Genomic DNA, 14217 nt, shown 5'->3' with positions numbered 1-14217 from the left:
GACCATGTTTTGAGCATTGCGAATACGCATCTCTCTGCAAAAAAATCAGAAAAAACTAAAGATGATAATTCGAGAAAATGTCTAAAAACCGGTTTTTCCAGCATATTTCCGGCATTTTCGGCCGGAGAAATTTTTTTTCGAAAATCGGGCTACGTCACATTTTGGCCATTGCCATTTTGCATCTTTGTGCCAAAAAAAAACCGGGGTACCCGGAGGTAGGTCCAAAAAATCCAGGGGGATGGTTTTGGAGTGAAAATTTTTCTGTTTCGAGAGGGAATGAAATCAAAGTCAATTTCGGAGTGGGGCCAAAATTCCAGAGTATTTTCCCACCGGGGACAAAACTTTTGCAAAATTTTCCAGTGGGGCTGGGGTCCCAGGGGATCTGTGACGCAGGGGTTCATTATCTTCAGGATTTCTATTTCGGTATTGAATAGAAATCTGAATTCAATTGCAAATTATCGAGAAAACTATTTATTATTGGGTACTACCAGACCAGAACCAGGGAACGATTGAACTTACCCAACTTCACATTCCATCGTTTCTCTGACAAAACCAGTGGTATTAACAATAGCGTAATATCTTTGATTCCATGCTGAATTGTTTCTTAAATCTTTCTCCAATAAAATTGTCGTTAATTCCACTTCGCCTTCCCATAATTTGAAATGGTTCAACACTAGTTGTCTATGTTGCCAACAATGGTAGTTCTTGGCATCGATATGTAACATCTCACGTGTGAAATCTAATTCGAACGATGGAATCTTTCAGCCATTTCAAAATTCCCGGTGATACCATGATGCTTCGAGAAAAATACAAAGCAATCTATTTTGCAATAGCTTTAGAGGTAGGGGAAATAACAACCAGCCCTCGCTAAAGGCAAACGTGGTGTAGTGTAGAGCATCCAGCTAAGTTCGCAAGGTCGTGGGTTCATCCCAACGGTCTACCAAGATTCCCAATGGTACTGATGCATCTCGCTGATGTCGGCATTAAGAAAGGATCAAGGGACTGGAGCAACAGGGAGAGAGAGTGGCGCCCGCCCCTACTTGGGTAGAAAGCTCGAAAGAGGGGCCTCGGGTTACTCCGACGCGTCACATTTACTAAGCTAAAAGGCTCCAGATACAGTGTTTTAGGGTAATTTAATTCTGGTACACCGTACAAAAAGGGGGGGGGTCATGCAGTTATTATAAACACTATGACAATTACTCGTGGTGGTATATAAACCAAAATTTTGGGAAACATTTACTCCACCAGTGGATAACTGCACATGGTGGTGCCTAGCCCAAAATTTCGATTTTGGTAGGATATGGTGTACTAAGGGCACATTTTCAATTTTTCACTTAAATTTTAGGTTTTTAAAAATTCCGGAAGCAAAAAAATTCAAAACATTTTTTTCAAAAGTCAAAAAAAAATCACAAAATTTTTCTTCAATCAAGGCATGAAGATATTTAACAAACTTGGAAAATGATTGGAATATCTAATCTTGAACGGTCGTTATAAGATGACCGTAAATTGTAATCAAAAAGGATTCATGAAAAATTGCCAAATTTGGCATTTTGGGGGGGTATACACAATTTTGAGTAAAATCAGTTAGTACACTATGGAATAACGGCAAGGTGGTGGTTCTGTAGAAATATCCAAATGCAGTTACTCCACATAGTGTCAAGGTAACTGCAAGACCCCTGGTAAATAGGCCATTCAGATTTAGACAGTAGTCCATTTAAATGGAAATCTTACCAAACTTGATAATTTTTGGGTTGTTCACGAATGACATCGGTAATGTAATCCAATTCTACTCTTAAATCTTTTTTCAACTCTTGTAATAAAACTCGACGGAAATGCCTTAAATTGAAAGAACATATATATAAATACAATAGAACTAAAAGTATCACTACAAAAGCCTTATCATTAAATTCCTGAACACCTATAACTCACTCTCAATATAGACAAGTAATTAAATTGGATTCAATTTTTTTAAGCAAGCTCTGACAGATATGCTGGCCCGGATTGTACCTATTAAAATTCTGTCACTCCGTAACATCAAATCTTCAAATACTTTTTGATTTCAAATGACTCAACTAAGAAAAAAGTGTCAATATCGTTCTGGTTTTTTATTTAGCCGAGGTAAAAAATAAGAAAAGTCTAAGGAGGACGCGAAATCTGAAGAATTTATTCGCGCGAAAGATTATTCTAATGAAAAAAAAGGTTTTAAGAGAAAGGTTAATCTAACAACTTCATACATACTTTTATAAGAATATCCAAAAAATTTCAAGCCTTCGGATGTTCTCAACTTTTTAAGTCCGAAAATGTTCATATTTCACTTTGTGAGTATCTTTGTGGAATTTTCTATGAAATTGGATTTTAGGATCCATAAAGCCTTAAAATAAGCTATAATATTTTGGCCATCAAAGTCTCATGTTCTAATATAGTTTGTTCTTATATAAAAATGTGTAGTGCTATAATAACGAAACACAATGAACGTGTTGACCTCACCAGACAGTATAGTTAGCAGCATTCAAAGTGATGGCATCGGTCACCAAGTCAAACGCTCGATCACTAATCTCGTTCTTCTTTAAAATCGCTCGAAAATAATCGAAGACGTCAATAACTGAAGAAAATGATAGAAAAAAAGAGTTTTACAACGATGAAAATTATTTTGCAAATATATTATCTTTGGATCAGCACTCTCGACTAAGCTTTTCATTTGCATTCGTCTTTCTAAAGTCCGGCTATGGTTGCATATTCAGTTGAGTCTCCGTAACTCGAACACGCACGGGGAACAAAATTTGTTCGAATTATGGAATGGAAATTGGTTTATAACGCATTGTTAACTGAAGGGACTAGAAAGCTTGTTCGAGATATGAAGACCCCCACTGTACCTATAAATGTACAGAATGAATGATTACTTTAGACCCTTTCTGTGGTTGTCGGACAAACTTTATTTTTCATCGCTCTATATATTCCCATGAAAGACAATCTCTATTCAACAAGTTTCATACCTTAGGTATAACTTTTTTCCCACTTAACTCCTCTAAATTTTGTCAGCTTTTATTATATGGTGATGAAAGCCTAACTTCACTTCTAAACGAAGTTATTCTTTTTTCTTTGGTTACTTTTATGCATGAAGCCGGTAGGTTCAGTGGGGCACTATCTTACTATACTAAATGAGTTTATGAAAAATGTCTGTAACGCTAGCCCAGTAACATATTAAGGTTTCTAAAATTTGAACGCCGCGGCTGGAAAACCTACCCTCCTTCGATACAAAAAGTCTCGCGCTAAGTTTGACAAGCGTAGAAAATTCGGATTAGAGAAGACTCTACACTGCTATTTGTAAACGAAAAAAGTTCTGACGTCAATTTCATGAAAAAGTACTGCGACGTCACAAAGTTTTAAATAAAAAGGTGTGGCATTTTTGTTGCACGATTTCGAACTATTTTATATCAACACACGCAAAAAAATCCAACATTGTTGTTTGATGATAAACTCGTCTAACATTATTTAAAAAAGGTTTCAGTGTTTTGCATTGCATATGCGCCGGTCTGAAGCTGTCCGCATGTGAAGCCAACAAACGGGAAAACCTTCAGTGCTCAGTCGCAAAGCACGAGCCTCTCCTTCACAACTAAGGCTTTTTCTTTCCTAGAAGCAACCCTCTCAACACCTCAGACCCTTGGGCGTCTGCAACGACGGGTACCCTCGATAATTTTGACAGGGTCACTATGGCATTTCATTGAACACAAACTTCCGTTATCTTACAAAGACATATCATCGAGGCTTACAGACACAAAATTTTGACTAATGTAGAAAGTTTAGAAGTATAATTTCTATTATTGTATTCTGCATTTTAAGCCAAAACGATGTCAGGAATTAACCCACATTATAGTATTTTAAAGGCTTTTGATGTACAAGCAAAACCGTTAATCGGCGTTTGCGACGACGGGAACCGTCTAGTTTTAAACTATTTTAATCTTAAAAACAATCATAACTCACCATTTTCATCTATTCTTAATATTTTTTTGATTAATTTTATAAACAAAAACTTTTTTTTTCTATCATATAGCCTTGTACCTCTAGCGATATCACTTAGTGCGTAGCGGGGGGATAAGGCTAATATTTTTTGTCAGTAATGTTTCGTCTTATTTGTTCGTTAATGTACCGTGTAACCTAGCCTAGAAATCTAAGCTAGTTTGATTCAGTCCCTTGGTAAAATCTGATGTTAAGTTGTGACTGAATATCTGTTTTTCAAGGCAAACTTAAAATTCCGTACATCATAAAAATCATTAAAGCACCGATAACGCTATATTGCTGTCAGCCGTATCTTGGCCTTGTAAAAACTGGCTTGGTTAACCAGGCTACGTGTAACCTATATTATAAAGAAGAAAAAAATGAATGAATGAATAAAAAGGTTTCGACAAACAAAATTTCTGCTCCAACTTACATTTTTCAGAATATGCAATGGAAACAACAGGGTATGGTCCGTCGTCTTGTTTGATAGGTGTGACGTCATTCCATTCTTTTCGGTCACGGTAAAACACAAAATCTTCGTCTTCAGATTCTGAACTGCTCATTTTTATTATTCTTTTTAATTGTTACTATTTATTTTTTTAATTTTTGTTTGTTATTAATTCGTCCATGCTATAAAAGAAATAAAGAACATTGTATAATTCTGGGAGTAATAACACACCAATCTTTCTTGGGAGTGACTTTAAAATGAATAGTTTGAAAAACCATATACCGCCAAATGAGTAAAAACCAAACACAGACTCCAAATACAAATATAATACATAATACATATCATAATCTGGGAAGCAGGAATTGTTGTTACAGTTTAAGAATTTTTAAGAGATCAAACAACCCCAGTAATATTTATTTGTTGCCTTTTTACAGCTGAGTTTGAAAGGATAAAAACAACAAATACTTATGCTTCATTAAAAAAATGTACAAAATAAATACAATTCGTCCAATTAAATAAATAATTTAATTATTTGGATAAAATTAATGTATAAAAGATGTTCAAAAAGTACAGAAAGAGGGCACCCTGTCTCGCAGCCCCACTGGAACTTTTTTTCTCATTGGGGACAAATATTCCTATTGAATTTCCGATGGGGATAGAAGTTCTATTGTTCCAAGATTAAAAATCCAGTGGTGAAAAAGGGGTCGCGAAAATAAATCCCGCGAAAATAGAATTATTTTTGAAAAAATTGTCTCGCAAACCAAACAAAACTTATTCCCAATGAATCAAATCAGCCATTAGCAGCTTCACGTTTATCGAGGAAGGTTTTAAAACAATCAGGACCTTGGTAAGCCATCTTAGTACACCAAACACATTGAAATTGTTTGGACACATTGCAATGGATCTGTTCATGGCGATGCAAATTAATCATCTGATGAAAACCACGTTGACAGATCTTACAAATGTGTTTATGTTCCTGAAAAAGAATATTTTTGAGTGACCAAAATTTAATTTTCAAAATCCCAGGATACGTATCACATTTACTTGAAAATATGCAAAAAATCATCGGAATGTCAACTTTCATTTTGCCGCCGTAAATAGCCTTATAAGCGGGCAATTCCTCATTTACTGTTTATCAAATTCTAGGTAATATTTTATCCTCCCAGTTTATTTTGAAGACTTAGCCCTAGAGACCGATAAAACCATCTTCAGAACATTTTACCTTAGTATGTGTGAGCAGGTGTTTATTCAAATTTGATCGTTGGCTAAACCGTTTATTACATTGTTCACACGAATAAGGTTTTTCACCAGTATGTGTTAATTTATGTTTCGTCAAAAAGTCTTTACGAGCAAAATATTTCGAGCAGACCTAAAGAAGAAAGAAGAATATCTTTATATATTTTTCAGCACTTTGAGCCTCAAATTGTTTTAATCAAGTTATAATTTTTAGGGTTTCAGGCTGACTTTGTCCATTATAGTACGATATTTTTCGAAAATTCTTTTTCATTGGAAAGTGGTTTATAAACAAGTCGTAAAAGGAGGTTTTCTATCGTCGTTTTGCATAAGATTCTCTTCCTCACACTAAAACTCTCCTAACTTTTCCGGGGTTTTTCTGTTCTTTTTCCGGGATAGCCAGCATGAGATTGGAAAGGGTTTTCTTCTAAAGCTACGGAAAATCTTGGGTTTATTTACGAAAACATTCAAAACATTCTTCAACTGGTCTTTTTCTGAGATAGAAAAGTGGCAGTGGAATTTTAGTGCTGGAAAGGGAACCTTATGCAAAACGACGACATTTTCTCTAACAATATGACCCTTATATCTCTTGAAATTGAGCTGTTCTAGGCTAAAATATTACTTTGGTGATTTTCAAAAATTATAGTTATTAACATTATAAAAAAGATTGTATTTTAAAGTCTTTTTAAGTTACAGCACATTAGGAAAATATTGTTGACAAAAAGGATCTTAACGTAAGAACACGTAACTTCCGTTATCATGGAAGCAAACTTTTAGTTTGCGTAAGGGATCGCCATCCAACTTAAACAAAACCTGAAAAATTCTACTGACCTCGCAATGAAAAGGTTTTTCACCGGTATGTGATCTCAAATGTCGATTCATATCTCGTTTCGTGGTAAAGGTAAACTTACAGTACGGACAGACAAACTGTTCCCCAGTCCCTGGAGGAAGTAGTCCAAAATCCGCCATGTTGGTTTCTAAGTAATCATTATTAGCCGTTGCTATGGAGTTATTTCTACCATCTTGAAGAATAATTGGATTATATCTATTCGAGTCTGCGACGTCGTTACTTTTTGGGTTTTTCGAATCAAAATGATGTTGCTGAGAAGTTGATGCTGAGTTTGTACCTATTTGAAGGGGTGGTATAACTTCAGAGTTTGAAGGCAACCGAGGTGGGACAACTTCAGAATTTGACGCCGCTTGTGACTGAGGTTCGACGGTCTGCTGGTTTGTATTATCTTCTTGACCAGTATCGTAAGGTATATCGAATTGTGGAGATAGTATGCTACAACTAGCGTTTGGAAATCCAATGGAATGCTGTTGGCATGTGACTTGTTGGGTGTTGGCTTCTGCACTAATCATTGGTGGGAAAAGTTGAGCTAGCAGAAACGATACATAATTATTTAAAGTTTACACAATACTTCACAATCCTAAATCACATTAGTAAGATTCAAAATTCGATTTGATATTAAACCTTATCAAATTTCAATATTCCCATATTCCGAAAAAGAAAAATTACTGAAAGAAACTTTCCTATACTATACCCAAAGCTCCACGTTGAGAAAGCCCCTTTTATAGCGAAGAAATAAACACTTTATCTGGCACCCAGATGTAGAAATTTTCATCCGAAATGCTAAAACTCTGAAGGTCGGAAAAATTTTCAACATATAGATTAGGAATGTTGCAAGACCACGTCAAGGAGCAGCGGGAGGCCTGGCAACCCAGCCCTCGTTTTCGGGGATTGGCAGGTCCAAGCGAAAAACTTTTAGCTTCACGTGCAAGGGTAGTTGAACCCGAATGGGGATGCGGCACATCAAAGGCTGACTATCATTCCTCTCCGATCGGAAATTGGCCCGCTCCTTTAGAGCTTTAGCGTGGGCGGCCACCAACCCGCCATCGGAGTATCAGATAAAACAAACACTAACTTGATGATCCCTGACGCGATTCCTCATCAACAGAAAATTTCTAAAAAAAAGGAAAATTATGAATAATAGATAAAGATGCCATCTTTACTGTCTGTAATTTTAGTACGTTGCCCGTTTCTTCAAGAAGATCAAAGAGAGCCGCAATATTTATCATAACGATTTGTTAAATGAAGAATAGCTTACTTAAAAATCGTATGGAAATTAGTGGGAACCTGAGAGAAAAAGATGCTTGAACATAGGCATTTACCTTAGTAATTTTTGGTTCAGTCACTTCAATATCTCCTTCAACGTCCTGATCCAAGACGTCAATCGTCTCATCTGCAAACGATCTTGTCATATCGCTGGCGTCCATCAAGGATAAGATCTGTTTGAGGGCTAACTCCATGATTTGAACAATTTTACCGATAAAGAAATCTTTTGAAGACGGGGAAGTTTGATAGCTTTCATCACTATTCGTCTTGTGGAAGTGTGATTTGATTAAAATCATTTGCTATGAATCAAAGTAGATAAATAGTGGTCAAAATAGGCTTTCCCTCGGAGACGGAAAATGTATTTTACATATTTTTGAAATTTTGGTGAATAATGCGAAATTTTGAGACGAGAAAGCCTCTTTATTGCGAAGCGAATATACATGAGCGAAGCAGTTTTGCTATCGTGTATATGTACCTTTAAATCTCACCTACGCTGGGGAGCGCAAATGAAAAATTACTATATATATCCAATCTTTCAAACGCAGAAATGATTGAGAAAGCCGTCCGCCCTTCCTTAGATGAAACCTAGAATCACGGCGGAGAGACCTGGAATTACGGATGGTTTAATTCGTTTTTTTCAAAAAGTGTCGCCTCGTGTGTTTAGATATACCAATTCTTAAAAGCTACGGAGATAATACACGTGGTTATCGGTAGTAGATAAGCCTTGTTTTTATCTCCTTAAGGTTTAAATTAGGAGATCTAAAGAAGAGATCGGAAAATCAGCGCGGGCTGGACGCGTTCAAGAAGCGTTCAACTGGCGCTCATTTTTCAAGAAGTCATTGCATTGACTCGAACAAAGACTTTCGAAGGGCTTTCGAACTTTTCTAAATTCGAATGTTGAAAAAAACAACAAACAAACATTTTTTGTTTGAAAAGAGAAATTGTTGTTTTGAAAAGAGATCGTGCTTTAATGAAAAGAAACGAAGAAAGCAGATCAGCTGAACTTGCGGAATGAGAAGAAAGAAGATGGAATTTTTATTCTTTCATCGACAGGCAAGGCTCAACAGAGTTGTTGCTTTATTGCAAGAAGAGGATCTAAGCTGAAGAAATGAACTGTATACATATGGTGGGAAAGCCATTTATTTTGGTTTAGATTGAATCTTGGTGAAGTGAGAGCATCACTGGACTTTTTGTATGTTTTGAATTGATGGGAACAAAAATATTTTGCGCTTTTGGATATGGCTAACCTGGAAGAATTTATTCCTCCCCTTATTGAGTGGAAGGAGAAATGTTTGTTTGTCGTTGTTTATGAAATTTTGGCTTGACCGACCCTCGATGATGTGGGATCTTTGGTTGTTTGTTTTTTATGAATATGCATCGATGGTCAGAGATATAGAACGTCATTGACATGTGACTGTATTATAAAATATTTTATTGTTGGTAATGGTAATTAATGGTAATGACTTGTAAAATGTTGAAATACAACGACAAAACATGACATTACTGTATGTTTATGGATGCATTTTAACTTTTTAACGTTTTAAATTCATATGCTACAGCCGAGAAAAAAGTCACAGATTTTTTACTTTTCTATGTGAAGAGTTTGCTCCTGTTTGTCAACAACTTAAGGGTAAAAAACTGCCAAATATTTTTCTCCAGCAGACTTAAGATTAAGAGCCTTTAGATTTCCCAACTTTGAAAAAATACACAGCCAGGAAAATTTAGATGTTTTGCTGAGTAGACTAGAATCGTTGGAGAATTCTTTTTAAATCTCAGCTTTTTGATCTCAGTTCTTTTTATCTGAATTTTCTTCATTTTCATATCAGGATTTTACAGCCCTATATAATAGTTTTAATATAATTTCAGAACTTTGTTACATTTTTCAGAATTTATGATGCAATAATACTCCAAATTATAGGTATGGTTATTGTAATTCTGAATATTGAAATTGCATAAGTTAACTTAGTCTTGAAATCCTCCGTATTTGTCCTATACTGTCTCGATGGTTTATCGAGATGGCAGTGTTTAAAGTTTGTTTAATTTTGTTGCTCCTCTGGGCTCTCTGTAAGGGAGACCTTTTGAATAGGCTAGTTAGAAGGGGATCATTTTTCAAAAGACTTTTATTGAAACTTTTTTGTTTACTGTAACTAGTCCACACCCCAGTCTCGCAGCCCGGTGGAACCTTTTTCCTTTGGGGCTCCTTAGAAGGGATAAAAATTCCTATTAAAATCCTAATGGGGTGTTTACAAAACATTGCAATTTGGAAAAAGTTTTCGAATGTTTTTATTCGAACGTTCGAATTTTGAAATTAGAAAAGATTCGAAAGTTCGATTTCGAACACAAGGAATTCGAAACCGGAAGTAAAACGAGTCAAAACAAAACTAACAATAATTAAAAATACTTAAGGGTCGCGCTCAAGGGTGGGGTTTTCAGCATCCCAAAATGCACTGCAAGGGTGTGTTTCTGTGAGATTGCACTGCAAGGGTCGAATTTTAAAATAAATTTAAAATAATTGTTAAAAAGAAAGGCTTTTACTTCTCGTTTGAAACAGAAAAACAGAAAATTTCCCAAGCTTCTTCTTTCACGCAGATTTACAGCTGAGAAATATAGTGCACTATAAGGGTTGGGTAAATCAAGAGAAAATGCACTGAAAGAAGTAAACGTCATAACTGTTTGAATAAATCTCTAAAGGGTTCGGTCTTCCTGGACCAGACTAGTTGTCGGTTTTCGCGGGTTTTACATTTACGGATCGATTATTTCAAATCTATGACCCTTTTGATTTAAATATTTTGCTTGCAACTTGCGAATCGAGTGACTTGCCTGGATCGCTTCGCAATTCTTATACATATACACTAGTATACTTCACTAAGACAAAAGAACAATAGATAGATATTATTCTTTTTGGTATCTTGGAATCAGTCTTTCCCATCAGGAAGAATGAGCCTAGTATCACGACTTGCACTCCAACACTGGTAGAAAGAAATCAACATCAGAAATTTGAATAATACCAGTAAGTAATCATATTCGATTAGCAGCCATAACAACCGTTCTTACAAATCAAGGTTCTCTTTGGGCCTATTTGTTTCATCGCTATTTTTGCTATATTTACTATAAATGCACTCATTTCGATTTTTTCTATCCAGAACTGTAGCACTTTTTGTAAATAAACTTGCGAACGCCCAACCAGCAAAAGCAGTAAAAACCTCAACGGACCTGAACCTTCTGCAAGGAAAACAAAGTTTATAATTTCTTCATAGTAAAAATTGCATCTAAAGTCAGACTGGATAATGTTTTCTTAGCCAGATACTGATTTTAAACCAATAAAATTAGAGAAGTGAAGAGGTTAAACTGTAGCTTGCTCCACGCACGGGTATATATCTGAAACCAAAAAAGCAGTTATTTTCATAATGGTGGGATATTGTAACCACACAGCCATGAATAAACAATGGATTGAAAGTGAATTTTTAAACTTTAAAGCACAACCAAGGATCTTAAAATCTGCAATATTTGCTATATCATTTTGAAAGTTTTCATGGAGTTTTGTAGCAATTTTAGCAGATAACATCTATAGCATTTATAAAAAGTGAAACAAATAGACCATTTATTAAATGTTAAATGTAAAGAAACTCTGATCGAACCTTTTACATCGGCCTTAAAAAATGAAAAATAATGCGAATAATGGCCTAAGATATGAATGCGTGCGAGGAAAATGATTCCTGAAGTTGTTTTTTATTTACCGTATCATAATAATGTTTCAACTTTAGAATACCATCACGAAAAATTGAGAATCGTCCTTGGTAATCGTTCAGAATGTGTTTCATAACACGTGATTCATCACCAATCTCCTCAGAAATCATTCGCGCTTTTTCACTCTAAACAAATGAAAAATCTCAATTGAAATAAAATAATTTACTTTTGGTGTAAAGAACTATTTGCTAAAGAATGTTTTGCATATTCAAGATGATATATAAGCTGAACTTAAGATTTCCAAATTCTCACTTTAAGTACTAGTATAGTAACATTCTGAAATCTGAGGTTCACATTATTCCTTACCGTCTTGAATACACGTTGTTTTTTTTTTAAGAAACTAGTTTTACCAAGCAGCCTCAATGTTTCTTAAGAAATCGGCCTTTTGAGCCTTAAATGTTTCTTACATGTTTCTAAACTTTTTGACATAATCAGCCTCATTGAAGGCTGAATTGGAAGGTTCTTAAGAAAAACTGAATTAAAATAGTTATTTTCTCATTCTCAGCCTCAGCATGTTTCTGAGATGTTTCTTAGTTTTTAGGCATTCTGAGCCTCATGTTTCTTAAAAGTGTGCTTCTTAAAAAACAAGCTAGATGCTGAATGGACCTACCTGATGATGAAAGTTAGATAGCAATGCGAGGAGAAAAAAATCAGTCAGAAAATATATCGTTTAGCGAAAACGCATAACGCAATAAATTCATCATTGATTGTTGATGGGGGGAGAGGGAAGGGTTGTAGGGAAAAATTAATAGAAAGTTCTGGTCGCAAAAATCAGTTTTATTGACAATTGAATCATGCTTGATGGTGAACATTGTTATCAATAATGTTTTTGTGTGAAGAACATAGAAATACAAGGAAAACATATAATGAAAATCTGCAAAGACGGCGATTTCCGGCATTTTCAACCGGAAAAATTTTTTTCTCAAAAATCGAACTCGGCCATGTTTTGAGCATTGCAAATACGCATCTTTCTGCAAAAAAATCAGAAAAAGCTAAAGATGAAAATTCGAGAAAATGTAAAAAAAAAAACGGTTTTCCGGCATATTTCTGGCATTTTCGGCCGGGAAAAAATATTTTTCGAAAATCGGGCTCCGTCACATTTTAGGTATTGTCATTTTGCATCAGTGTGCAAAATTTCATGAAAAAATATAAAGTACAGCTCGAGAAATTCAAGAAATACCGTTTTTCCGGCGAAAATAGGCTGTTCCGGCGATTTTTAGAAAGTTCCGGCTTCAAAAATCACTTTTATTGACAATTAAACCATGCTTGATGGTGGGCATTGCTATCAATAATGTTTTTGTGTGAAAAAACAACGAAATATAAGGAAAAAGTCCGATGAAAATCTGCAAAAACGGCGATTTCCGGGATATTTCCGGCATTTTCAGCCGGAATAGAATTTTTCTCAAAAATCAGACTAATCCATGTTTTAGGCATTGCTAATACGCATCTTTGTGCAAAAAATCAGAAAAAACTAATGATGAAACCTCGAGAAAATGCCAAAAAACCGGTTTTTCCGGCATATTTCCGGCATTTTCGGCCGGAAATGAATTTTTTTCGAAAATCGGGCTCCGTCACATTTTGGGCATTACCATTTTGCATCTTTTTGCCAAAAATTAGGAAAAACTAATGAGCCAATCCCGAGAAAAGCTAGTAACGAACGGACGAACGGACGAACGAACGAACAGAGGTTAATTTATAGGACCTACAGCCCACCGGGGTAGGTCCAAAAAACGTGTATGTGCAGAGAAACTTATATAATACTAATACAGTATAAAGCAACGAAGTCAAGTCTTAAGAGCAACTCAAACGTACACCCCGTTCTTACATGACCACTGGGAACCCTTGCCACTGGAAAAATTGGCCGAAATATCGTCCCCGGAAAATTATATTTCAATTTTTGTCCCCACTGAAAATAATCAAATAAACCAATCATCACTGCAAAAGTATAATGCTATTTCTCCCATCACCACTGAATTTTCAGCTTTAAAAACAAAAGAAATCCTCAGCCATAAGAAATATTGGAATATCAATCCCTATGGAGTTTCAGTCCGTTATTTTCACCCCAACTGGTTGAGGAAATATCCTACCGGATCTGTGAGAAGGGGGTGTAAACGTACAGATTTTGAAAAAATGAGATCAGACGACAAAGTGTCAAAATACACTTGTTCAGTATCGTTTATCGAAAAAAAACTAACATCAATGGAATGGGTGTCGTCAGCTGCATGATGGTTAACAACATCTATAATTAAAGGTGAATCAACAAAAATACCGCCACCGCTGCCACAACCACCGCCATCACCACCCTCGTCTCTGGCGTTAACATCTTCATCGTTAATACCATTCATATCATTATTTTTTAATTTGTTTTTTATTGATTCTTATCTGAAAGTAAAAGATAGGTGAAAGCTTATTTAATATTAATTAGGAAAAAACCGGTGAGAACTTGGTTCGAAAACAGGAAAAATTGTTAATATTATGGGTTAAATCTGGCCCTTACATGTGATATTCATGCTTGCAGAAGTACTGAAGCATGGCGTTTTTTAAGGGTCGGCGCCTTTTTGCAATAAAAAGGATCTCAATAAGAGAGGTGTACAGAGCACTATTTAAAGTCATGACATTCTAAATCAATATACAAAAACGAAAAATGAAATTCACTTCTTTTGCAAAAGTCAAACGA

At 35.5% G+C, this 14217-nt stretch overlaps 2 protein-coding genes across 3 annotated transcripts in view; both read right to left on the bottom strand.

Moving 5' to 3' along the window:
* Positions 1-4622, bottom strand: part of LOC136811776 (protein farnesyltransferase/geranylgeranyltransferase type-1 subunit alpha-like) — a 15919-nt gene extending 11297 nt beyond the window's left edge. Inside the window, exon 1 of the mRNA XM_067068404.1 lies at positions 4430-4622. Coding sequence (XP_066924505.1) covers positions 4430-4559 — 130 coding nt within the window. The 5' untranslated portion in view covers positions 4560-4622. The remainder of the gene's footprint in view (positions 1-4429) is intronic.
* Positions 4623-4879: 257 nt separating this feature from the next.
* LOC136811778 (uncharacterized) lies at positions 4880-13939 on the bottom strand. 2 transcript variants are annotated; one of them, XM_067068405.1, is made up of 7 exons: positions 13736-13939; positions 11531-11665; positions 7850-8092; positions 7603-7642; positions 6509-7056; positions 5667-5813; positions 4880-5420 (listed from the first exon to the last, which is right to left on the bottom strand). In XM_067068405.1, exons 1-7 carry the CDS (start codon positions 13883-13885, stop codon positions 5235-5237), a joined length of 1449 nt encoding a protein of 482 aa, XP_066924506.1. In that variant the 5' UTR covers positions 13886-13939; the 3' UTR covers positions 4880-5234. The 2 variants fall into 2 exon arrangements, with proteins under 2 accessions (XP_066924506.1, XP_066924507.1); XM_067068406.1 differs by lacking the exon at positions 4880-5420 and having other exon boundaries at positions 5706-5813; positions 6805-7056.
* Positions 13940-14217: the final 278 nt, after the last annotated feature.

The sequence above is a fragment of the Clytia hemisphaerica genome, unplaced genomic scaffold, assembly GCF_902728285.1.
Source record: "Clytia hemisphaerica strain Z4C2 unplaced genomic scaffold, Clytia hemisphaerica genome assembly, whole genome shotgun sequence".
In the NCBI taxonomy this organism is placed as follows: domain Eukaryota; kingdom Metazoa; phylum Cnidaria; class Hydrozoa; order Leptothecata; family Clytiidae; genus Clytia; species Clytia hemisphaerica.
This window is presented reverse-complemented; position numbering and strand designations above follow the sequence as displayed.